Consider the following 27,341-nt stretch of genomic DNA (forward strand, 5'->3'; position numbering starts at 1 on the left):
TTGTTTGCTGCCCTCATGCAATTTAGCTCTCGCTTCCATCTTTCTATTCTCTCCATTTTCAACATTCTTGGCTTTTCCATAATGGATTTCACCAACCCACTTAAATAAATTCAGAAATAATGTTACCTGAGACAAATATGAGTGTGACCATCATTGTGGAGAGTGAAATATGTCTTCAAGAACACACCGGCTCTGATTTCTCAATGACCGTCACTTCTAGTACCTCATTTCTGCATCAGTGAAGTACTGAAAACCATTCCATACCACCTCACAGCCTTGTGAGACACAAAGATTGTGACAAAGGATTTGTCAGTTTCAAGAACTGTGGTTATATTTCAGCAAGGGAAGGAAGAAATCTACTATTTTTTAGTGAATTATTCCACTTAGGGTAGAGGAGCAACTCTCTATTCCCATGGATTCACAGGCTGCCTTCTGCCTGTCAGAGTTTCGGTGTGGGTGGAATACGGCACACCTGATTCAGTGCATTGGGTGGCATTAAACACATTGGAACTTAATGACTGTAAAAATAGCACAGTGCTATTTTAACTAGGAGTCTGCAGAATGGTTTGGGCTTTAGTGGGGGAGTGTGTGTCACAAGTTAGGTTTTACAACAACTCATTATGAGGCTAAAACGTAGTTTAGTGAGTAAGAGTCTAATATCCAATTCACTGATTGCACAGAATGGCTGCCATTTCTGCTTTAATGTGCCTCCTGAATAACAGTTTGGCATTTTATGTCTCCAGAATATAGAGGTTGATGGACTATCTTATAAGCTGGAAGGCCTGAAAAAATTCACGGAATATACTCTTCGATTCCTAGCTTATAATCGCTATGGGCCTGGAGTATCTACTGATGACATAACAGTGGTTACACTTTCTGATGGTAAGTTATAGACAGTGAAATTTGACTCGCATATTTGATAATGATGACTTAATATTGCATGTATGTCATAGATTGCATCTTTAAGGCTTTCTAATTAAAACTTTATGGCATATATTAGCATAAATTAAAAATTTGACTCATTCACTCAAACTATCTATTACAGTTAAATTTAAACTTTCAAAAGGTATATTATATACCCTGTGTCAGGATGTCCTAATAGGAAATCTTCAAAAGTGTGGCTACTGCCTAAGAGTTCAAATTATTTGTGGGGGGAGGGGTCTCTTTCTGTCTATAAACACAAACACATTTGTGCATGTGTGTGTGTGGACTAATTTACATTGGTTTGCTTCTTTTTATTTATCATTCTAAAGGGCGAGGGTGGATGATTAAAAGTGTAAATGATGGACAGTCCTCCTACATATACCACTTAATTTGAAAATATGTTGTAAGGATTTGGCCTTATTTAGGCCAAATAATCCAGCATTGAAGGTATTAAAACTAAATAGGACAATGCATAATTTTAGCTTTACCTTGTCTAACCAATGAAATATTAGACATATTTTCTGAAATATCATAAAAGAGAGGAAGAACTCTTAATGAAAAAGATGGATTTGGCAAAGCAGTAGCAGAGGAAACTAGAGATCTCAGAAAAGGATAAGGAAATGTCGGGAAATTTAATGACAGGTGAAAATAAAGGTCAGCAGAGTATATGATATGGGGCCAGTGGAAATTCAGGCAGGTGTAGAAATGCAGAGATGGCCTCCATGAATATTAAAAAGGCAACAAGCTATCTTTTTTCAGAAAGGTTTCCATACTGTTGTACATAATTCTATAAATAATTGATCTTCTGAATTTCAAGGGGAAAAAAGACTTTAACTTGTGATTCCTTAACAAATCCATCATTGTTTAATCTGGAAAAGTATCCGGGTGGATATTTCACACAATATCAGTGGATCGAGGAAGGTCATGCATGTTATTAAGGACAGTGCGGCAAAGACGCAAGAGTGATGTTCATTTGCAATTTCAACTTAAAAAAATATTTTATATTATATGTGACACCACTTCAGTATCATTTTTAATGCCCATCCATCTGATTCTGTTATTGAAGACAGAGTAGAATATTTATTGGCAGAATAAATTACTTCACAACTTATAATTATAAAAATAAAAGGAAAACAAATGAAAATGAATAGTTTACATAATTTATGTAGATTTCATTCACACTCTGAACTGTAATACTGTGGCCTTATTCTTCACTTTCATTTTAAATGTCGTAAGTGAGAGAGATAGATTATTACTCATTAGTCCAAGAATTATTATCTCTAAGTATTGCAAGAGTTAGGACTTAGAAAATGCCTGTCACTAAATAAAAGGATTTCATGACCCTAACCCAACAAGCATCACTATGCAACGGATGCCAACTTGTCTTTATCGATGCATTTGATAGGAGAAAGCAGGAACTGAGTAGCCCCCTTGGAGTGGGCTCCTGGACCTGGTCTGCATCCCTCTTCACAATCAATTCATCTCTTTTGATTTCCAACAAAATCCCCTGCACTCTTGGCTTTCCCTTTCTTATTACCCACTCCCCTTCTTTCTGCTCAATCTGATGTCTTCACTCTATTGAAGCTGGCCATGCGGAGGTCACACATCATACAGAGATATATTTCAACACATTTCAGAGCCTCCTACTTCCCAGTGCTTAGTCGTGAAGCTGTCTTCTCCTTGACTTTCTGGATGTTATAAAAGGGAGATGTTGTGAAAATTAAATGGGTTAATCCATGTGAACACCTAAAATATGAGCATGGCATATTTTTAAGTGTTCAATAAATGTTATCTATGACAATGTACCTGTCATTTTTTCTCCTTATACTACATGTTCCTTAATGTGAGGGATGCTGCTATATTCGTCTCTGCATTCATCATCTCAGTAAATATTTACTGAATTAATCAGACAGTTCAGGAAACAATACAATTGTTAGTATGCATAGACTTTTCTTTAGGACTTTCTATTTATGTGGCTAATTTAATAGATAACTGTGTCTAAGTGCATCTGTGTTACAGAGAACACTGTGTTTCTTATTAGGTCAGAGGAACCCTTACCACAAAAATTTATACTGGGACCATAAAAAATTGAATAAAAACAAAATAAAATGCAAATAATGTTTTTTTAATTAATTATCCCAATGGTATTCCACGCTAAAATGCTTGTGAAGATGTTTATCCTGATAAGCTGTTGTCTCTAACTTAGCCCACTTTCATTGTTTTTCTGGGAAGAAAAATTGTTTTTCATTCAGATTCCCCCACTTATTGTATCCTTTGTTTACAACAATCCACTTCTTTAAACCCTTTGGGATTTTAGAAAATCAGATCTAGGGAGTCTAATATTGAGTGTGGAATGTAACTAATTTTGCCAGTTTGTTCTCAAATACTGTCTCTTGAACTAGTTGACAACTGTAGGTCATTAAAATATTTTATGAATCAATTAATATTTATGAATTTCCATGCCAGCTTGCTTTGTGCCCAAAAGTAGAAGGACCCAATTTCATAGGCAAACTTAACTATAAGAATGTACTTTTTGCTGTTGTCACTGGTATTTATTGAGTACTTATCAGTGCAAGGCCCTGCTCTAGTCACTTAGCATCATTAACCTTTAATCCTCATGATACTATAATTTTTCTCCTACTTTACAGATGACAAAACTGTTAGAAAGAGGTCAAAGCTAGTAAGCAGCAGGCCAGGTCACTAGTAAGAAAAGAAGCAAGATTTAATGTGAAAAAAATCTTGAGTTTCTCTTATTCGATAATGAATTTCTCATGTTAATTGCTTAAAGTACAAAGCTCGTAATTATATATCGGTTATTTCAATCCATAAATTATGTGTACAGGACAGCACACATTTGGTAAGGGGAGGAATTCAAGTGCCTGTCTATATGGAGATTCATTTACAAATGTGGGAATTTTATCTACTCTACAAAATGCATCATCATCGTATGTATCAAACCAGCATGTGTCACCATATTGAGGGGAGTTTCTGGACCAAATGCCTCTGATTGGCTTTAACGAACAATTGTAAATGATAATTGCTTGACATTTTGAAGAGAAAATAATGAACTATGGCCTTCCTCTTCCCCTCATGAGGCAATGAAACATCTTGGGAAATCAAATAAAGAAAAGCTCAAATAAATGTGGATTCCATTTACTTCCACCAAGCATCTAATCCTATCTACTGTATCTCAATAATAGGGGAATTGATAGTGAGAGGGAGGGAGTGGAGATCGATAACTAAAAATGCTCTAGGAGAAACTCTCTTTCCTGATTAGGTAAGGCAAGAATAGCCGGTGTGCTCCAAGTTTGTGAAGTTATATGATGGAGCACTTTGCATTTTTTTCATGCGGTGCCTATTTTAATTTTCAAAGTATGTGGGTCACATGCTTTACAGAATCATTTGAATATGGATTATATTAAATTCTTCCTCATTGTGAGGATGTCATTCTGTTTAGTTTTTCTGATCACACACATTGTTATTATTTCCAGCCTACTCTAATATTTCCTCTTTTAAAGAAATAGAATGTGGAGATGGTCTTATTAAAGCCTCTGCATTATTCCCTTTCCTGAAAACTGGACTGGGATGTCCATGGGTCTGTGAAGGTAGTTTAGGGAAGCCCATTTCATTAATGTAACATTTGAGAAGAGTCGAGAAGTTAGGAAGTTTGCCAAATGCAGGAGAACCCTTCTCACTATTTTAGCTTTAGAAAAAAAATCTTAATGTTTTAATCATAGTAACATGAAAATGGAATATACGATATAAAAGAATGAAAATTTTAGAAAATGAGTTTTGAAGGAAACTGGTCTGTTAAAAAAAAAAGGCACACATACTTTAAGAACTCCACAAAAAAGGACATCCAAATGCCATGAAATATGTAAAAAGATGCTCCAAGTGACTGGTCCTCAGGGAAAAGCAAATAAAAACACTCCATGCCTACCAAATGACTAAAATGAAAAAGATTCAGAAAAAAACAAAGATTGGTAAGAATATGGATATTCTGGAAATTTGCTATATTTAACCTATCTATAACCCCCATAAGGGTTTCCAAAGCTACCAGGTTTTCCAGTCCTAGGTATATAATGAAGGAAATGAGTGTAGTTGTTCATAAAAAGACATGTACAAAAGTTTTCATAGCAGATTTATTCTCATAGCCCCAAACTGAAAGTAATCTAATGCCATTCATCAATAGAATGAGTTTATATAAAATAGAATGGTCACGTATTAGAATACATAGGACCAATAAAAAACAAAAGAACTGAAACTACTGCAGGATGCACCAGAGAGAATGAATCCCAAGAAATAATAATGAGCAAGAGAAAGCAGCTTGAACAAAATAACCGATTTCATTTTTAGTAAGCTCAAAAGCAAGCTAAGCTAATCAATGGTGTTAGAAGTCAAAATAGTGGTTACTCTTAGAAGGGTATTGATTGGGAAGGGACCCAAGTGAACTTTCCAGGATACTGAAAATATTCTATATCTTGATCTAGGTGGTGTTTAAATGTGAACACAGCCACAGACATTTAACTTTATCCAATCATGCATACACAATTTGTGCATTATACCATATGAATGTCACACATTAATTAAAAAAAAATAAAACCGCAAAAAGAGAGCTTGTTATGACAAAAACCCTGAATATGAAAAACGTTTTATTATGTCTTATAATCTCTCTGTTAATTAATTCAGCACAAATTTGCTGCATGTGACCCACATACTTGACACTCTTATTGATACTGAGGATTCAGCATCTAAAGGGACAAGAATCCTGGACCCTGTGGGGATTATACTCTGTATTTGAAAGGAAATATAATATGAATTAAAATAAGTTGAATAATAAAGTCTATTTCTTAAATTATAAAATATTTTCTGAAAGAATTCTTGTTGACCTAATTCATGAAAACAAGCCTCTGGTGAATGTTTTTTTGTCACAAGTTACATTGCCCATAAACTTCACCAAGTACTAAGATAAGAAGTTCAAAATGAAAACAGAGTAAGTTATTATAAATTCCTATGGTGTCCAGAAAGGCCTAGCAGCTAATATTTTAGTAAGTATTTATTTGTTCATGTAATCATTGAGTCAGTAGCTATTAATTGAATGTCAGTTTGGGGGCTGTAAAGATTAATCAGACATGTCTCGTGCCCTCATGGTGATTACTTTTCAAAAGGTAAACTCAGAATAGGGCATAAATGAATTCAGGGTAAAATATAAGTACCCTCAAGAAATGTAGAAATTATCCAAGTTCAAACAGAAAAGGGCCCTCAAATTCTTGAAAATGCTGAGAGCATTTCTTCTCTGTTGAATTAATCAAGTTTTCATGAACAAAATAGGGACTACTCATTTTACAGATTAATACGTGTTAAGCATTTATTGAATGCTACTTTTATTTCTTTTGTGAGGCAGAAAGCTTTATTTTTTTACTTATTTTTTTTTATAAAAGATTTTATTTATTTTTTGGGGAGAGAGAGTGTGAGCAAGGGTACAAGCAGGGGGAGCTGCAGGCAGAGGGAGAAGCAGGCTCCATGCTGAGCAAGGAGCCTGATGCGGGACTCAATCCCAGGACACTGGGATCATGACCTGAGCCGAAGGCAGACGCTTAACTGACTGAGCCACCCAGGCATCCTGAAAGCTTTATTTTGTTTATGATTCATCTAAGACATCTGAGAAGTATCTGACACAGCACAGCCATTTAGTAAATGGTGTCTGAATTACTCACGTGATGGAATATTCACCTTTTGATATAGTAAATATTCACTACAAGTATTATAAAGAAAGTTGTACATGTTCTTCCTTCTTCCATGAAGGAAAGGGGCAATCAAAATGCAGACAAGAGAAAAAAAAAAACCTAGAAAATCCACAAAGAAAAAAAAAAACTTTTTTTTTGTTAATGGAATTGACTCACGGAAAGCTATTTGATAACCTGCTTGCATATATGACACATAGGTTTAATTACACACAGATAAAAAGACACATGTATTTCTTCTTTTCACTTTTTAAGAGATAATAAAGATTGCAGTAAGGAGATTAAGCAACATGAGTGACCATTAGAATGACATATTTTATAATAAAACCATGCAGATCCTGAAATACACAATATCTTAAGCCTTTAAAACCACTCTAGGAAATCTCCCGTGTATTTTTATTGGTTTCTCTGGGAAGGTTATAACAAGAAAGCCGTAATTAAATGGCAGTATTTGGTATCACGGCAGGTGCTCTCTTGCCTAACAATTTGGGGGAGGTGCTCCCTATATGGATGCCTGGCCCTACCAAGTGAGAAAAAAATAGACAGAGGCAGTTATTTTTCATCTCCCCAGGAAAATTTTGAAGTGCCACCTGGATCAGCCTACCTAATTACCATCATGAACTGTGAAAGTCACGCTCTCTCTTTTCACAGAGGGTTGTAGTTTCTCTTTTCTGACTTTGGCAGTAACCATCTCACCTTGTTTTGTTCCTTTTAGTGCCAAGTGCCCCGCCTCAGAACGTCTCCCTGGAAGTAGTTAATTCAAGGGTAAGTCACGGAAAGTTTCACTATTTCATTCCTTACACGTGTAATTTTCGCTTGCCCCATTCATTCACCTCCTTGGATGCTTGGTTGTTCCCATGTGAAGGAATGTTCCAGAAGAGCACAGTGAGTGAGCAGCATGGATTCCGCATCTTCTTCAACCACACTTGAGTTAATTAAAGAAAGGATTAGTTTACTAATAGCACATAAATGTGACAATGATTAAAGGCTATCCCATCAGGAAGCAAAGATGTCTATTTACTTATATTTACCAGTATAGGACATAATGTGCTAGATGCCACAACTGATTGAAGGAATGAACAAAACCTTCCCCTTGAAAGAGGTGGAATGGAAAGACTTTGCTTCCTGACAGATTAATTAGAATGGGATGTTTCATCATCATCCCTATTTTGCACTTATGAATTATAGACATCAAAGGCCCTTCTTGAGGTCCAATAAGATTATATTTATGAAGCAGTGTTATCCAGTGATTAATGTTTTCCTGGCCTGGAAAGCTGATATAACTTTCAAAAGGACTTAAATTAGGCTAGGTGTGGCTGAAGATAAGGAGCCTAATGCCAGAAGTCAGTTCTCTAGAAACATCTCCTTATTTCAAGTGGACCTTGGGGGTTAAAAATAAGCTAAAGCCATATAGTACAGTGAAGCAAACAAGGATTGTTTTGGCTTGACTCTTTCATTACTTGGTTTTATGCTCTCAGGGAAATGACTTCACTATCCCTGGGCCTCAGTGAGGGGGAATCAGCCTAATGGGTCTCTAAGCTTTGGGAGACAGCAGGGAAATCTTATGAGTCTTAGAGAAAGTCATACTCTGGTTTTTTATTCTAGCTTTCTCTTCTAATAACTGTATGTGATCTTAGAAAAGTTTCTGACTTAGCAAGCCTCAGTTTCTATATTCACGGAGTATGAATGTTAATGTTTTCCTTATTGATTTACCATGAAGAAATGGTAATAGAACATATACAAGGGATTTAACTTTGTGCCAGTAGCCTTTCACTCAGTGTATGATTCCTTGCCATCCTTTGCAAAAATCTCCCATGAAGCCCTGTTTTGTGACTGTGATCAGATTTGCCTCTGTCAAATGAATTTGTCTTTTGGAACAAGTGAAATGTCTCTAAAATCGTTAGCCTCTTATATTTTTAGTCTCCATATTGGATAAGAACTAGCAAAATAAATTTAAAATTAGAAGGGGTAAAATCAGTGAACTTAGGGAGAAAAAAAATGAGCTAAAGGAAAAAACCAGAAATAAATATCCCCTAAAAACTGTATTATTGTTTGCAACAACATTAAATATTTTACAGATGTGCCGCTCAAAGTAAGAGATTACTAAATCATAGTCAAGTAGATTTTTACAATTATTGTAGGTTGTTAATGGATGAAGTTTGGAAAACATATTATGATTTCTCTTGTTTTAATGATTTATTTTTATTAAAGTTTTCACCAGCATCTTTCCTCCAGAACAGAACATAGAAATTGATACAAACTATTTTGTGTGTATGCATGTGTGGTCATATTCTTTAAAAGTCTACTCTAGTAAAGAATGAATGTTTTCTTCTGAAATGTGAATAAGGCATTATTGAATGACCTTGGATGCTGACTGTATTTAAATATGGATTTTTACCTCCCTGAAAAGGGAATTCTTATTTTGCAAAATTGGATTTTCAACTGATTTCTATATATGTATACAAATATCCCCACCTGTACTGTTCTATAATATGCAATGCTTGCTACAACCAAATATGAGCACTCCTGTTTCTATTCTCCTGTGGTTATATCTGGAACATTGCACTGCTAGAAAATTTAACTTGTTCATTAGCCTTTCAAAGTGAATACAGCAGGCCCAGGTGCTGAAAAACCACTTATTTGCCTCACCTTCTTTCTGTTATCTTATTTCCTAACTTTTAAGGAATTATAAAATATGAGTTTGGATTCTTCTTGGATTCTTCTTGGTTTGTTACCAAGGAGAAAGAAACGGGATGGTCAAAATACTTGTTTTTTTTTTTTTTTATTCCCAGTGTTGATGAAGAGAAAGACAAAAACAATATTGTATTTTGATGTTCTTCTTATGTTTGAAACAAAAGTTCTCAAATATATTAATATTTATCCCTGTTACCATTTTAAGAAACAATATTTATTTAAAAAGGAATACTTTAGTCGAATAAGTAATAGTATTATCTAACTAAAAGAATTACAACATTTATGTTATTCATTTTACTTGAGATTTTTATTTAATATAGAACAGAGCCATATTTTAAAATTTTATTTGATATAATATTTACAATTACTGAACATAATTGATCATTATATTGACAGTCAGTGAGAAGGTTTGGTGGTGCTAATACTTTCACACATAAATAACTAGGATTTCTGTGCATAGAATTGAGAAGTTACTATAAGGTATAAAAATGACCATTTATAGGTACTTGTTAAGGTTCTGGCTACCAATAAGCCAACAGGACTGAGAAATCATGTCCCAAGTTATGCAAACAGTAAGATTCTTACACGTTTATATAAAAGAACCAAAAGAAATTCTGTTACTATATTGTTCTTAAAGCCCCCATACAGTTTACCTTTATAAAGCGTTATAAACATAGAACAGACTTGATTACCTTTCTGCAGGCTTACTGTGAACACAGATTTTGTTCTGAAGGAATGGCTTTACCTATAGATACTAATTTTCATAGTGATGAGTCATGATTATATGGTTATTTCTCATACTAAAATTGCTTTACAAGAAATAACATCTTCATAAGAAAAGAGAAAATAATGATTTACAGAATGGACTTAAAATGTGACTGTTTTATTGAGAAAGTGTTATAGGAATAATTTTCTTAATATTTTACTTTAAAATTCAATTATTATTTGAAGAAATAATTAGTTGGGTAGAATATAAAGCATAAGTTGTAGACTTGGAAGAGATTATGTTGGTACTTGACTATTTTCCAATATAAAAGTTCCGAGAATAAGAACATTTAGAGAATGCTATGATTCAAGATGCCTGGACTCCTATCCTAGCTCTTTGAGATCTTGGAAAGTCGAGATCAGTTTCACTGAGTCATTCAACATTTGCTGTGTACTTACAGTGTATCTACTATATACTGTATACATACATATACACACATGCATATATACATGTACTGTATACATACATGTACGCACATGCATACATACATATACACACTGCATATATACATGTACTGTATACATACATATACACACTGCATATATACATGTACTGTATACATACATATACACACATACATATACACACATGCATACATACATATACTGTATACATACATATACACACATGCATATGTACATATACTGTATACATACATATACACACTGCATATGTGCATGTACTGTATACATACATATATACACTGCATATATACGTATACTGTATACACACATGTACACACATGCATACATACATGTACAGTATACATACATATACATACTGCATATATACATGTACTATATACATACATACAGTGCATATATACATGTACTGTATACATACATATACACACATGCATACATACATATACTGTATACATACATATACACACTGCGTGTATACATGTACTGTATACATACATATACACACTGCATATGCACCTACAATATGACTATATATACCTAAGTGACCCAGTCTTTGCCTTCACGGAACTCATAGTTTAATAGGAAAACATATGAGAGAAAATTCACTTTTAATGTAACCAAATTCAATTGATGTTAACTCCTCAAAGTTGACATTATTTTCTCATTGATAAATTGAGAGAGTTGAAGAACTCTAAAATCTCTATGGCGCCAAATATCTATAACTGTATTTTCACTTGTCAGACTTTTCTCAATCATTTTATCTTTACAGAATTAGAGAAAATGGGACATGTATATTGATTAAAGTATACTGGATTCAGTTCACATGTTTAGATATTTATTGATTGATTACCAAGAATGTAATTAAAAATAAATAAATAAAACCCAATATATCACCAGGTATGGATCCTTGTGTAGGTTTAGATTTTTTAAACGTAGAATAGTGGATTCCTCTTGTTCTCTCATTGCACATTTCTAGTGTTGAAATTCTTATCCTTGAACACCAGATACATCTATGCCGATGTAATTTTGTTGCATTCCTAAAAGCTAATACCCAGTTAGTCACTCCCAGTTTGATAGTGTGTGTGATGCCTTAATTGCAACAGTAGAAAAAGTGATTGGTGTTTTTCCTACATCTTAGTGCCTCACTCCCTCATGTGTGAGCATACTTAGGCATGCTTAAATAACTTGAAAATTAGTTTAGTGATCATACAATTCCCTCTACCTGGAAACTACCCGAAGGGAGAATTAAAACAGCAATTTCCAACTTCAGAAAACATACTATTCATTTTGCTTCCAAATTTTTTTAACATCTTTTTTTTCTTTCTTTTCTCTTTTTCTCTCTTTCTTTAAAAAAAAGCAAAGCAACAAACAAAAACAATGCAGAGGTAATCTAAGGACTGTATTATTGGGTAACCTCAGAGGAGCATATGCTTCTGAAAATGTGGAGTGACAGAATGGGTTTGACTCAGGTCTCTGTCCCCTGTCATTGGGCTGGTTCTCTTATCAACAGAACATGAGAGTCAAGTGGATGGCTGAGTTGAGTTATTTGCATTTGACTCCCAACTGGGATACACACTTGTTAGCGACCGTGAACAAAAGTGAGAAGAGGGGAGAGAATGGAGAATTGTAAAACAAAGAGGCAGTGTGAGTTACAATATTAATTTGCAGATACTTTGGTTTTTTGTTCTTTTCCCCCCCACCAATTAGAGGTTTCTCCTCTTGGTTGTCCAGAGGGCACTGGAATTCACACCATTTCCTGCTGCATTGCATCCGCCCTGAAAACATACTGCTCATACAGGTGTTCTAGACCCTGTTCTTCAGTCTGACCATACTTCCTATGAATGTTGATCTCCCCCTTGTATGTTGAACATAGGCAGAGGCCTCAGACAGCTCATGAAAACAGTTTTTTGTTTCTCTCCCAATCATCCTAAATCCTTCATAAAATACACTTTGGCCACTGAGTTATTTGGAGCCAGACCTCTGCATCCTCCCCACAACAAATACAGTTGGTTTCTGAAATGCATTTAATGTAGAGAAAGAGAACATAACATGCAGGAGTCCTTAGGTGATTGATACCATGCAAAGATAAATTAGAAACTGGCATTTGCAATAATATTTATACTTCAGTCTTAACACTGGTGTTTTTACACAATCATAATACACAGAGCATTTCTACTTGATTATAACGTCTGTTCCAGTTATTCATCAATTCAATTCAAGTGGATATAGATCTCTTGTATTTGTTTTAGTTATTGATCTCTTCATTGATGCATTACCTGAGTGTTTTTTGAGTGTAGACAATGTCCAGAGGGCTATGATTGAAATAGTCTTGGGAAGGGTGTGAGGGTAGGAGTGTAATTATAAGGAAGACAATGTTTCCTGATAGTTCTTCCAGTCTAGTCTTTCTGTTTTTGCTTAGAATTTGTAGAACAGACTGGCTATAAATTTTTATGTTATGTTAAAATTGGACAACGTGTAATTCATGGGAACTCCCTCAAGAATAAAACTTTGGTCTGTAATTTGGAAAGAATGTGTCTTCAGATATCTGCTGGCCTGCTTACATTTTTAAAAAATCAATACTTTTTATTGTACTAAAATACATATAACATAAAATTTACCATTCTAACATTTTTTTGAGTGTATGGTTAGTGGCATAAGTGCATTCACATTGTTATGCAATCATCATGACCATCCACTCTCAGAACACTTTTTATCTCCTCAAACTGGAACTCTGTCCCCATTAAATAATAATACTCTATTTCTCCCCTTTCTCCAAGCTCTGGCAAACAACATTCTACTTTCTGCTTCCTGACTTATTTTATAAAAAGTGAGGAGACTTATTCATGGAAAAAAATGTGATTGTCTTCTTACTCTATCTTAATAAAGAAATAAGAACATTCTTAAAGTTTTACATCTTCACAGGGAAATGAAGGATCTAATGAATCATGGTGGTCAAGAATATAGGCAGATGCTTTAATTGGCTGGGAGGGAACACCTCACTTCCCATTATTGATAATGCTTTCAGAATAATTCTGTTCCAAGGTCCCGTATTTATGAATTCTTTTTTAAAATCATGGAACACTACATCAAAAACTAGTGACGTAATGTATGGTGATTAACATAACATAATAAAATAAAATTTAAAAAAAAGTTACTGACAAAACCAACTGCTATAGTAATGAACCAGAAGTATATGCATGGGATTGTTCTGGAGTAACTCTGAAAACATAATTTTGGTCACCAAAATCAGTTTCATATCCCATTACAGTTTAGACCAGAGCTCTGAACCAGTAGCTAAATTGATCCTTTGATTTTTTTTTTTTGAAAGTTCAAATAAGTCAACAGTTTCCATGTCTTTTTTTCCCCAGTGAAAACATAGTGAAAGGATAAATTATGATGGGGAGAGTATTAGGATAGTGTAAAAAAAAATAGATAACCAATTTTTAAATAACAAATCCACCATGCCAATTTAAATATATTCTGTAAATAAGTTCAATAAGAGAATACACTGTGAATTCAAAGCATATCTTCACATTACACTATCACTCATTCTCTTAGGGCTGTTCTTAGAGAATACTGACTCACGGTACTTTCCCAAGCAATGATGTTGCATGGTTTAAAATGTTGTGAGAAATGTAAGTCCCCTATTAGAGATACTAAGAGCTGTGAAAAGTATTTGTTTAACTCTGTTTTGGTCAAATGATTTCTTTCTATAGATGCCTTTTATAGTAAATACTATCCTTAAAACTTTTTCCATGTTACTTATCTTGGTAACATCGTATATATTCCAAACAAGAACAGTGCAGTCCATAAATTGAGCTAACTCATCTCCACAAAAAGTACATTCTTCCCTGAATTAATTTCAAATAAAATTATAAATTAAGTGGAAAAAAAGAGAGAAGAAAAAATAAATTTCTGAAAAACTAGAAGTGAATCTAAGAACAGTCTTTACAAAGCACCTATGTGCATAAACTATGGAATAGGGAGTCGAGAATGACCTATGACCTCTCTTACAGGATTTGAATAGATAAAAGGCATGATTAAATCTCCATATCTATATGAACTTTTTATAATGTAGACAGGATTAGAAAAACATTTCCTAGAATGTTTCAAATACTTACATGTATCATTTTTTTGTTGTGTGTTTTGGGGTTATTATATTTTGTTCTTTCCAAATTCATTCTTGTTACTGCCATCTAGGATACCTGCACAAAGGATTTGGACAAAAACTAAAATAGGTGGTAGAATACCACCTTCTTGTGTGTTCTAGCCCCACTTTAATATCACCTTGTAATTTGTACTTCATCACACACATTTTTTCTTTAATAATTTTTATTGTTATGTTAATCACCATACATTACATCATTAGTTTTTGATGTAGTGTTCCATGATTCATTGTTTGTGCATAACACCCAGTGCTCCACGCAGAACGTGCCCTCTTTAATACCCATCACCAGGCTAATCCATCCCCCCACCCCCCTCCCCTCTAGAACCCTCAGTTTGTTTTTCAGAGTCCATCGTCTCTAATGGATCGTCTCCCCCTCCGACTTACTCCCCTTCATTCTTCCCTTCCTGCTATCTTCTTCTTTTTTTTTTCTTAACATATATTGCATTATTTGTTTCAGAAGTACAGATCCGTGATCACACACATTTCTAATGGCTCCATTTCTGGTTGGCTCTGAAGGCAAAGCTCACTTTCGCCTCTCCATGAAGTTTAATGAGATTTCCCTCAAGTCATACGTTTTTGAAAAGTGAGAGGTTTAATAATGGACTTAAATTAAATGAACCTAGGTCTAGTGATAAGGTCTCTGATTTTAATTTAGTTCAAAGAAGTTGCCCTTATATTTGGAATGGTTGATTACTTAGAGGACATGAATAGGTTCAGTCTTACCAGTAGGTAAAAGCAGTCGCTAACTATGTGATTTGAATTTAGAGATGTTGGAACATTCACCTACCTGTAAAAAACTTAATTTACTTATCTAGCTTATAATATTGCTTACCTTAGAAAACAACTGTTAGTATACAAATCTTTCATCTAAAATATTTAAGATATTAGCATGAGTTATTTTAATTAACATTCCTGATACATATTTAAGGAACACCTAATTATAATAATCATAATGGCAGTAACTAACTTTTTCAGCAGGTATTTTGTGCCTGGCAAAGTGCTAAGCAATTAAAACACTATTTTATTTACTTCTTATAATAACCTTATAAGTATTAGTTGTTAAACTGATTACTGGAATATTAAGTTTGAGCTGAGCTTATTGCTGGAAAAGCTACAATGAAGGCAGTCAAATCTCCTTTCCTGGAGCTTACTTAAATTCAAATACAGGGAGGTAGATTGATAAGCAAACAAAGAACTGAACAATTAACACAAGAGAATGATGAATTATGTGAAGAAAATTAAACACAGTACCATGACAGAGAAGGACCTAACTTAAATCAGATTGTCAGAGAAAAGCCTTTTAAGGAGGTGACACTTGAGCTGAGTCAAGAATATGAGAAAGGGCCAGTGTCTGCACACTTAGGATAAAGCATTCCAAGGAAAGCTCCCAGCTAGTACAAAAGCCTTGACAAGGGAACTGTCTGTGAATGATTGAAATAATAGCCATATGCATGGATCACAGATCTCTGGGTCACAGCCAGATCATGTGGGGCTTTATAGGGCATAGTAAAAATTAGAATTTCATTCTATGGATGACGAAAAGAGGTTTGAAAGGGGAGTGATCTCTTTTTAAAAGATCACATTTGCTGCTGTGAGGAAAATTATTAGGGATGGGGCAGAATGGAAGCAAGGAGACCGTTTAGGAGACAATTGAGTGATCTGTATGAAATGATTGTAGCTGGGACTTGGGAGTCATTACAGCAGATAAAGAGAGAGATGGGAAAAATCATGATGTGTGTTGCATTTAGAGCCAATAAGATTGGCTAATGGATTGGCTATAAAGGGCAGGGGAAAGAGAAGGATCGAGGATAGAGACTAGATTTTTGCTAGAGCAAATGAGTGCACCGTGGGGCTGTTTAATGAGATAAAGATGAGTGCAGAAAAAGATTGGTTTAGAGGGAACAATCAATTAGTTTTGGACGTTTTGAATTTGAGATAACTACTGGACATACAATTAGGGATGTCAATCATGTAGACAATCTGGCATATGAGACCAGAGGTCTGATGACAGGTCATGACAGGAGATATAAATTTAGGAGTCACTGTCATATCGATGACACCTGGGGAGAGACTGTAGTCAGAAAACCAAATGGCTGAATCTTGAGATACTGCACATTTAGAGATTGGACAGATGAGAAGAAGCAAGAGTGGTAGTAGAAAATAAAGAGGGATGGTATCGCAGAAGCCAGGGTGGGGGGAGGGGGTTTGGGGGCGAGGGTGCTGCTAACCATGTCGGTGCTGATGAAAAATATAGTAAAATAATGACAGCAATGTGGCTGCTTGGGAGGGAGCATGAAAATAGAGAGCAAGGCGAGGGAACTGCAGAGCATGAGCACAGATGTTTTTGAGAAGTTTTGTTCTGAAGTGCAACAAAGAAATGGACAGTAACTTTAGGAGGTGGTAGGCTTAAGGGAGGTTTTACTGCCCGTTTTATTTATGTATTTACTGTTGTTTCCTTTTTGAACACAGGAGACCCTGCAACTTTTGCAAATAGTGCAGCATAGAGGGGGAAATTAGTGATACAGAAGAGACAGTGGAAAATTGCAAGAGTGCAATCCTTTGTGTAGGCAAGAAGGTAGAGGCTCCAGCACGCAGGTGCAGGGGAGCAGATTCTTCAATCTTGGGAAGGTGAGCCAAGGCAGAGGGAGTGGGTGCGGATGCAGTTATGTCAGTAGCTGAGATGAGAAGTATGACAAAAGTTCTTCACCAGCATGTGAAGTCTTGGAGAATCAAGTATTGAGAGTTTGAAGACAGGGAGCAAGATGAGAAATTGCTATTTCAGATTGTAGGAAAGAGATTCATAAAGTATGTGAACTTATGATTGCTGAACAGTGTGGACTGGCCATTTGAGATTTGTTGTCATGAATTTAAAGTGAAACTAGCCAACACAATTGTGTTTGTTTCCCTCTCCAGGGGTGGTTGCTTGGTTGCTGGCCTGGGTTGGCAGATAGTTGGGTTTTATTTTGTTTGGAGTTTGTCAGGGGAGAAGGGGTGGAGTGGCAAAGGGGCTTTGCAAGGGAATGATTAAAAAAAAGACCCACTTCCTCGAAGCTAAGGAAGGAAAGGAGGGTATAGGGGCAGGAGTGACGGATAATGAAAAAGTGGTTAAAGTCAGTGGATTGTATAATTATTGTTGTATAATTGTATAATAATTATATGATTCTTATTAATGTACTCCATTTTTCCAGACAGACCACTGAAATTTGGAGAGGCTAGGTAATGAGCCCCATTGCCATACAGGGAAGAAGTGGCAGCACAAGGATTCAAACCCAGGCTAAGGTTGTTGGTCGTTTGGCCACATTGCATCCTATATATAGGGCCTTATGAGAGAAGGCGTTCAAGATAAGCTTGGCCTTCAACTGCTTTAAGTTCTCTGTAGGAGTAGTTTCCAGGCAGAAAGTAAGGTCTAGATCAGAAGCTGGGAGATAGGTTAAACCATCAAGTGGACAACAGAACTAGGTGAGGAAAGCGGGGAAAGATGTGGGTATAAATGTCAAGAAAGGAGGTCATAAATGTTAAGAAAGGAGATCCCCTGAGAAGGAGATTCAAAAACACATGTGTCTGGCTCCCCAGTGTCTCCCGGACTGAACCTACCTGTAAGACTCTATTCCTCGCAACCATGTATTTCTCCCTGATGTGCCTAAAAAACACCTAAGAAGAGCCATAGATTGTTCACTGAGCAAAGCTGATATTAAACAATTTTAAAGACTTCTGGCATTTCCAAAGGTAATTCTGGTTTTTCCTCAATTCCAAGTTGTAGAATATATTTATTAATGAAACTTTGAAAGGGAAAAAATGAGATCACAGAGGAGAGCTTTACCTCAACTCTCAAGATTTGTTGGCAATAAAATAAAACTTGTACATTTTTTTTGTTTTTTTTTTTTAGCAGTAGCAGCAATGGTCTGGAACCATTAGGAAATGTATGTAAGGTTCAGAGAAAATGCAAATCAGAACACTTGTCATACATTTTATTAGCAAACATGGTTAATTTAAATAATAAGCAAAACTAAACCAAATTGGCATTAATTAGATAAGAAGCCTAGAGCAAATGTTGCCAGGTAATAGTGCAACTATCTAAATAAGAGTGTTATTTTAAGATATAGCTGCTTTAGCAAACAAACTAAGTCTAATATATCATTGCCCTGAAGTCATTTTCGTTTAATCTCATTAAAAAAGCCCACTAACATGCAATTTCAATATATACTCTCAATAGCACTGAACACTGAAATCTACTTATTTCATTTATTGTGTTGCTCTTTCACATAGAAAATAGCTTCCATTAGTTTTCCAAAGCTGTCCAAAACGTCAGTCAGTCCACTGGAAAACTCTCTACAATCTAAAAGCATTGACAATCTAAAAGCATCATCTTCATGTTTCCTAAACCTTTTTAGAAAATATTCTACATACTATATTGAAAACAGATGGATTTTTCAAATACATTGAGAAGTATGTAATAGTAGGGTAAGAAGTATGGAAGAACAGAGGTTCCTGGGTGGCTCAATCGGTTAAGTGTCCAAATCTTGATTTTTGGATCTCAGGGTCATGATCTCAGGGTCAAGAGATTAAGCTTTGTGCTTGAGAGACTCTCCCTCGGCACCCCCCCCCCAAGCTTGAGTGCACTCACAGGCACATGCACTCTCTCTCTCAAATAAATAAACAAATCTTTAAAAAGTATGGAAAAACAATTTAAGATTTTCAGAAAATTAATTTATGATTCTATTACATATCTAATCTTCATGGAACTAGGAGAAATTATATGTGTCTTCTACAAATTCCTTTGTTCCAAGGCAAATGAGAAATTCCATTTTCTTTTTTTTATTGTAATAACTCAAGTTCCTCCTACCTAAACATTTCTCATACTTCAGAGAGATGTCTTTGACAAACCATTTTGTGTTTTAGTGGGAGAGGCAGTAGCTATTAACTAGATAATTGTCTATTTTATTTTTACACGGATAAAGTTGAAGAGACACACACAAAAGGGATTTATACGTGAAGAAATGCCCCATACTGACTTTAAATAAAATTCATATTTTTTAAAATATGAAGCTGACTGTAGATTTTTGTCTTTTATGCATAGACGAATCTAAATGGTGCAAAGAATATATATGTCTAAGTCCATGGCTGTGATATCAACATGTACTTCTCCAGAGATGTCTATATTTCAAGATTTCCAAGTTAAGGGTTTTGTTTTTTTTTTTTTTGTACTTCAAAGAACAAACATATTTGTGTTTCATTTAGATGCTAATGTGCATAATTCTCTTGATGAAATCAAATATAATGACATTTAAAGGAAACATTGTCAGTTTGAAAAAATCCAAATGATTTCTTCATTTGGAGGTTTTATTAGCAAAAAGGGAACAAAAATTTTAAAAATTATTTTTGTTATAACCTTGGATTAATTGTCTCATGCGTTTATTCATTTGTGCATTCATTTATTCATATGTTTGCTTAATAATAAATATTCATTGAGTATATACCATGCGACAGACACTAGCTAGACACTTCTGTTCTGCCAGTTTAATAAGAGGCCTCCCTGGTTGCTTGTCAGTCAGGAAACCTCAACACCTCCATGAGCAGTTGCAAAGAATGAGAAACTCTGACAAGTGACAGCACCTGACATTGAATAGAGCTTCTGCTCGTGTAGAAGAAATTAAGTTCTCTATCTGTGATAATGGAGCAGTTGCTTGCCCCTTGCCTGTTGTTTAGGGGCAGTTGGGAGGTTTTTTGATTATACTTAGCTTTGATATAATCAGAGATGTTCTAGGTTGATGGACGAGACACCAGGTCTATGAAGCTGCACCTGAGCTCCAAGTGGGACGGAATCTTGCTCATTGCCTTGCTGTCCTGGAGTGGAAGCTGAGTGTGACAGAATTAGCAGGTGGAGGCTCACCATTGCAGTTTGGAGAAAAAAGAAGGTGAAGGCTCCGAGTTAAAGTTCTCAAACTTTAAGGAGCATGAAAATCCTATAAGGCAGTCCTTGTTGAAAATGAAGAATCCCTTCCCCACCTCCTAGCACACACACTTCTGATTCAGGAGGTTTCCTGTCCAGGAAACTTGTGTTTTCAGATAGCAGATGACAGTTTCAGTGTTTAATCCAGAAGGCAGTCCATCCATTTTCAGTGATTATGATGAATGATAGATAAACACCTCTGTACCTTTTTTGAAGTGGAAGTGACAATCTTGCATAATAAAGCCCATGTTTAGCATTTACTTTAGCAGCTTTAGAGACTTTTCCCTACTCTCTATTATGGATCCTTTTAACACTAATTCATAACTTGAGATGCCCCCAAAGTAGAAGAATTATGCAGTTTCTTTAATAATATCTTTGTAATAAATATGTCATTTCCTTAGTAATGGATTATTTGAGCCTTTTAAAACTGAAATGATCAGAATTTTTTAATGGTATTCACAAAACACAGTTGTTTTTTCCTTAAGGGATTCCATTATCTAATTTTACTAATAACATGTAGTCTTTTGTCTGTTACTCAGCCATTTACTCATTAATTAATTTTTCTTGATTCATTTACTCAACAAAGAGTTATTATGTACATATTAGTTAACAACTAGATACTGGCACCCCTTAAGAGGCCTTATCAAGAAATAATCTGAAATTTAGATCATTGAGATAAATTGTCTGAATTGCAGTAGGATGAGCTAAATACACCAGTGTGTACTTTTTTTTTCTTATTTTGAATTATATATAAAGGGAGCAAATGCTTGCCTTAAAAATCTTCACTTAAAGATTACAAAATATTTAGAAATTCTGTATATTCAGTTTAGAACACCATAGGAAAAGTTTGTTTCAATTGATCATTTGTATGATTTCTCTCTCTAATTGATAGTAGATACCACAATTTTTAGAAATATCTGCATGTGTGACATGTAGTTTGAGGCCTAATTTTCCTCGATGTGTACATAAGTATGTAGACTTGGCTGGAGTAAATGAGTATTTTCTAGGATCCTATTTTGATTTTTAGAATTGATTTTTTTCCTCTATCCCAAGGAGGACATGTGTGTCAAGAACTTTACTATGGGATACAACTTGACAGAGTGACACACACAGGAGTCAGATGTTATCAATAAGAAAATACACTTATTCTCTGACATGTGGGTCTTGTGAGGAACTGACATTGATGGGAAGTGATGCTCTTTAGCCAAAGGGAAATATATCTATCATGCTGTCACATCAGATTTACTTCAAACTAAAGTAAACATTGTGCTATGATGCTATTCTTGGGAGATATACTTCTGAATATGCTCTCGGCTCTTTGGATGAGAAGTCATAAATAACTTTAAAGTGCATAAAATAGTACCTGTCATAGTAAGCACGCAATAAAAGAAATTTATACTTATTATAACTATCAATAGCTGCACCCATAAAATAGACTATGAATAAGTATCTCAACAATGCAGCACATCCTGTCTTTACCTAATGCCAGCAATCAGGGCTCTTTTGCCTGACCTTGCAGAGAATCGTGACTAATGATGTAACTGATTTGAGGAGGCTCTTTTCTTTTTTTTTTTTTAATGAACTTGAGACTTATTTCAATTCTGAATTTTATAGTTGATGGACTGATTTTTCAAGGCCCAACAAATAACATTTATATGAGTATTAATTGGATTCAAACTTTTAAATGTATGTCTTACACAAATTCTATTTAATCCTCAGGATGTTAGATGGATCTCACAGTATTAACATTTTTAATTCATTCCTCTTTCGCTAATCTGTGGTCTCTTCTACCACATACACAACAACAACAACAAAACCAGAATCACCAAGAATTTATCTTGAACGTGTAAGTTTATTTTTGGTGCTTCAGAAAATAAGTGCGGAAAGGCTCTTAAAAGCTAGGTTCTCCCATCTTCCATCTGTTATACAAATCCCCTTGATAAAACCTTCTTCTAGCTCATGCCTGAACTGTTCTGCTGACAGGGAGCTCCCCCCTCCCCTAGCCCCAAACAGCCATTTTTGTCATATGTAGGTCTAACTTTCAGAAATTTATATTCAAAATGAATTGCTCTGTCTCCCTATAACTTCCAATCATTTGTCATAATTATTTCCCTTGGGACTATAAAGAACAAATCAAGTGAGTCTAGTGACTTCTCTTATGGCATGACTCTAAATATTTGAAGATGTCTGTCAGGCTCCCCTTCCCTCCACCAATTCTTCTCCGAGCTAAATATCCTTAGTTTCTACAAATATTTCTCATTTGCTTGTCAGCTCCCCACTTGATATGTCATCTTCCTCTGCACAGTTTACAGATGGCATGTGATTATTAAACATCCCTTTAGGGCACCTTCCTCGCCTTCATATTATATTATTATTTATATAATCTACCGTCACACCGATGTTGTGGGTGGTCACACTATCTTGTGGACTGATTATTGAGTTGGTTCTCCGCTAAAACCTTTAAGTATTTCATGAATGATGCTCACGAACTGTATCCACCTCACTCTGTTCATACCAGCCTTTGTCTTATTCACATGCAAGACCTCTTTATTTATTTTTATTACATTCTGTCTCAGGTTAAATCCATTACAACAACCTCTCAAGGTCCCTTGGAATCTTCATGCACTTACTCAACATCAATAAACAAAGATTGGTTGTACACCTGCTACGTGTCAGGCAGTGTGCAAGATGTTAATTCTGTGGTCCATTTATTTGATATACCACCCAACTTCAGTTGGCCTCTTCACTCTGTGGGCGATTTTCCCTCCCACTTTAATTCATCAACCAACCCTAGACCATGCTGTAACCTTGTTTTCTTCCCCTTGACAGGACGTACATTAAAAACCTTCAACTTTAAAACCATCCTAGGTAATGGTTACTCTTTCCTTTCAGATCGCTGTCATCTTCACTCTCAATAAACTGATGAACCTCATAAACACTTCCACCTCGATCCCTTCATTTTCACAACCATTTATCATTTTCTGCATTATCTCACTCTGATTCTGAAACTGGACCTTGTGGTTGATCATGTGACTGGCCATATTCAGTACCCTCAAGATTATCTTTATTTTGTTTTGTTTTTCTTTAATACTATTCTCATTTATAGTTTATCCCTTCTGTCAGCTCCCTTGCCTGTTCCCAAAGTCAAGCTAATGAGAGCTATGGGAGAAAATCCTAGAATGGCGGAAATGCCAGGTCCAAAGTATCCGAAACAAGCCACTAATTTTATTTTTCCCTTATGTTAACATTCTCCAGTTCTTTCCATTTAGTTATCACATCAGTTTTTAATCTAATATTCCTTTAGTTTTCCCTATATTTCTCCATGTCATGCACAAATTCAGATATTTATTCTGCTTTAACCAAAGTCCACATTTTTACCCATATCCAAAAGTCAACTAATATGCAAGGGTTGGGTTCCATTGATGTAGCCCTTTTTCATCCAAACTAAAATTATACCAAGAAATGGTTTTTCTATACATTTTTGAAAGTATTTTAAACTGATTTATTTAAGCAATTATTATAGGTTCTCATTTTACCTCGTTTCTTGTACCTTCAGGGCTAATGTATTTATCATATCATATTCTCATTCAAAGCCACAGCAAAAGGAGTTGATAAAAAAGAAAATGGTTCCCATGCTTCGCTTGCTGGTTTTTCAACTAATCGTATCTGATTTTACTTAAAACTATTCTTTTTTTTTAAAGATTTTATTTATTTATTTGACAGAGAGATAGAGAGAGGGCACAAGTAGGCAGAGCGGCAGGCAGAGGGAGCGGGAGAAGCAGGCTCTCTGCTGAGCAGGGAACCCAGATGCTGGGCTTGATCCCAGGACCTTGGGATCATGACCTGAGCTGAAGGCAGACACTTAACTGACTGAGCCACCCAGGATCCCCTACTTAAAACTATTCTAAAAATTACTTTTGGCACCAAACATGTGGACCAGTTTTTGGAACTTCATGATTGGTATAAATATTATTTTATATGGAATAGTTCAGGTATCCACACAAAAGCAGGATGAAACAGAAAAGAAGTAAATCTTTTTTCCATTCCTTCTAGTCTCAAAATGAAGTATTGGCCAGACAGCCTTTTTTTTTTCTTTATGACCCCAAAAAGCCCAGGCAGATGTACCACACGAATCTAGGTATACCCTACAAAAACCATTATTCTCTTAAACATGACTTAATGACATATTTGGAAGAACTTTAGAGATAAAATATTCCAAGACCCTCATTTAAGAAACTATATGAAATCAAGACAATCTAAATCCCTCAGCAATTTAGTAACAGACTCCAGTTGTCTGACTAAACTAGTGCTTACTTTGTTTGTACTGAAAGGAAGAACAGATGCACACTCACTCATTCTCAGTGAGCTGATAGTGCCTTTTAATACCTAGATCTCTTGAAAAAATTATAGTTTGTTTAATAATGATTGGTTTAAAACTGAAACTTTTGATAGTCATATGGTTTGTTCCTTTCTTCCTCTCTTCTTCCTTATAAATATATTCATTTTATTACTTATATAAGACAAATATGTGTAACAAAGGGAGAGTCACATAATTTTTGTTTGACAAACCTTGTAACTCTGAGGAAGGATGCCTTCTAGATAGCCAATTTCCATTCTTTTCATTCTAATGTTAATGATGTTACTTAAAGTTATTGGATGCACAGCATCAAATGACATTATTTCAAGTGACTTCATGACACAGAGGGTACATTGTGTAAGGACTATCAAGTAGAAGTTCTCAGGTATTTTTCTCTTTAAAATGCAAAGGAAGAAATGCAATTACTATTTATTATTTAGTTACCTAATGCCTGCCCATCATGTCTTTTTGAATTTGACCCACTAACTTATAATTAAAAGAATCATTATCTCTGCTGGATGTGGGCACAGATTCACATTATTTCCGTAAAAGCTTGTCTGCTGTCTCACTTTGATGAAAATTTAAACCTCTTAGAATGGCATGTGGTACCTAGAATTATTTTTCCTTTGTCTGAACAGAGTTAAAAGGGAAAGAACCCCTAGACATACAAGTCCCTGTTCCCTTCCATAGATTCTTGTCTTCCAAGCATCCATTTTCTGTATTTGAAAAGATTGATGAACACAATATCTATACAGTGCCTTAAGATTGTAACTTAGTGGTGCAGAAACAAAACAATTGGACCTCTTCCCACTTTCAACCCAGATTCATTTGGCTTTTTTTTTTAATCATGGTAAAATATACATAACATGAAGTTCACCATTTTAATCATTCTTTAGTGTATGTCTCACTGGCGTTTAGTATATTCATATGGTTGTACAGTTACTACCACTGTCTGTCTCCAGAGCCTTTTCATCATCCCAAACAAAAACTCTATCCCTTTTAAGCAATAAATCCCCATTCCCTTCCTTCCTTAGGCCCTGGTAACCACTGTTCTACTTTGTGTCTCCATGATTTTGCCTGTTGTAAGTGACCTCATATAAATGGAATCATACAATATTTGCCCTTTTGTAACTGGCTTATTTCACTTAGCATAACATTTTTGAGATCCACCTATTTGTTGTGTGTTACAATAATTTGTTCTTTTTTTATTGCTAAGTGTAATTCCATTGCATAGATATACTTCATATGATTTCCAGTCCCCTCTTTATGAACATTAGATGGTGTCCAATTTGGAGCTGTTATAAAGAAAACTACTACATTTTAAACTAGTCTTTCATTGACACAAACTTCCAATGGGATAAGTATCTGGAGGGAGAACTCTTGGGTCAGAATTTAGATAAATGTCTTACTGGATTAGAAAGAGTTTTCCAAAATACTCTTGCCAATTTGACTTCCCAGCAGCAGTGTATGAAAGTTCCAGTTGTCTAATCCTAACTAGCACATGTGTTGTTTGTATTGTTTGACTTGTTAATCTTAGCGAATCTAAGGGGTATGTAGTCATATGTTGTTGTCTCTGTAATTTGCCCTTCTCTTACAACAAAAGATGTTGAACATCTTTTCATATGTTTCTTGGACATTTGAACATTTTATTTTCCCCATTTTCTTTAGAGTAAGGTTGTTAGTCTTTTAAATTATTGATTTGTCGGAATTCTTTAACGTTCAGGAAAAAAGCCAAACAGATTTTTGTGTTGTAAATGTTTTCTCCAATCTGAGACTTACTTTTTCAGTTTCTTAATAGTATCTTCTGATAAGCGGAATTTTCTAATTTTGATGAAGTATAAGTTATTTTTTTTCTTTTAGTATTAATGCCATTTATGAACTAAGGAAGCTTTGTTTACCCAATGTATGGAGCTTATCTATGTTTTATTATCTTTTCCATTAGTTCAATGACCCATCTTGAATTAATTTTTGTATGTGGATTCAGAAAGAGGCCAAGATTTTTTCTATATAGATACTCAGCTTTATTAGCACCATTTGTTAAAAGACTCCCCTTTCTTCTTTGAATTATTTAGTGCCTTTGTTGAAAACAATTGATATATATGTTTGTATCTATTTCTGGACCCTATTCTGTTCCACTGATCTGTTTGTTTATTCCTATGCTAATACCATGTTGTCTTAATTACTGTACATTTATAGCTAGTCTTGAAATCAGGTAGCATAAGTCCAACAATGTTGCTGTTCTTCCTCAAGATAGAATATTACTATTTATATTCCCTTTTAGACCATTATTCTGCACAAAGAACATATAATCTT

The 27,341-nt window shown here is 35.0% G+C and overlaps 1 protein-coding gene across 3 annotated transcripts in view; it reads left to right on the forward strand.

Annotated features, from left to right (window-relative positions):
* DCC (DCC netrin 1 receptor) overlaps positions 1 to 27,341 on the forward strand; it is a 1,177,272-nt gene that overhangs the window by 866,638 nt on the left and 283,293 nt on the right. For all 3 annotated transcript variants that reach the window (XM_035724067.1, XM_035724068.1, XM_035724069.1), the window contains exons 11-12: positions 744 to 882; positions 7,384 to 7,433. In XM_035724067.1, coding sequence (XP_035579960.1) covers positions 744 to 882; positions 7,384 to 7,433 — 189 coding nt within the window. The remainder of the gene's footprint in view (positions 1 to 743; positions 883 to 7,383; positions 7,434 to 27,341) is intronic.

The sequence above is a fragment of the Zalophus californianus genome, chromosome 14 (genome assembly GCF_009762305.2).
Source record: "Zalophus californianus isolate mZalCal1 chromosome 14, mZalCal1.pri.v2, whole genome shotgun sequence".
NCBI lineage: Eukaryota > Metazoa > Chordata > Mammalia > Carnivora > Otariidae > Zalophus > Zalophus californianus.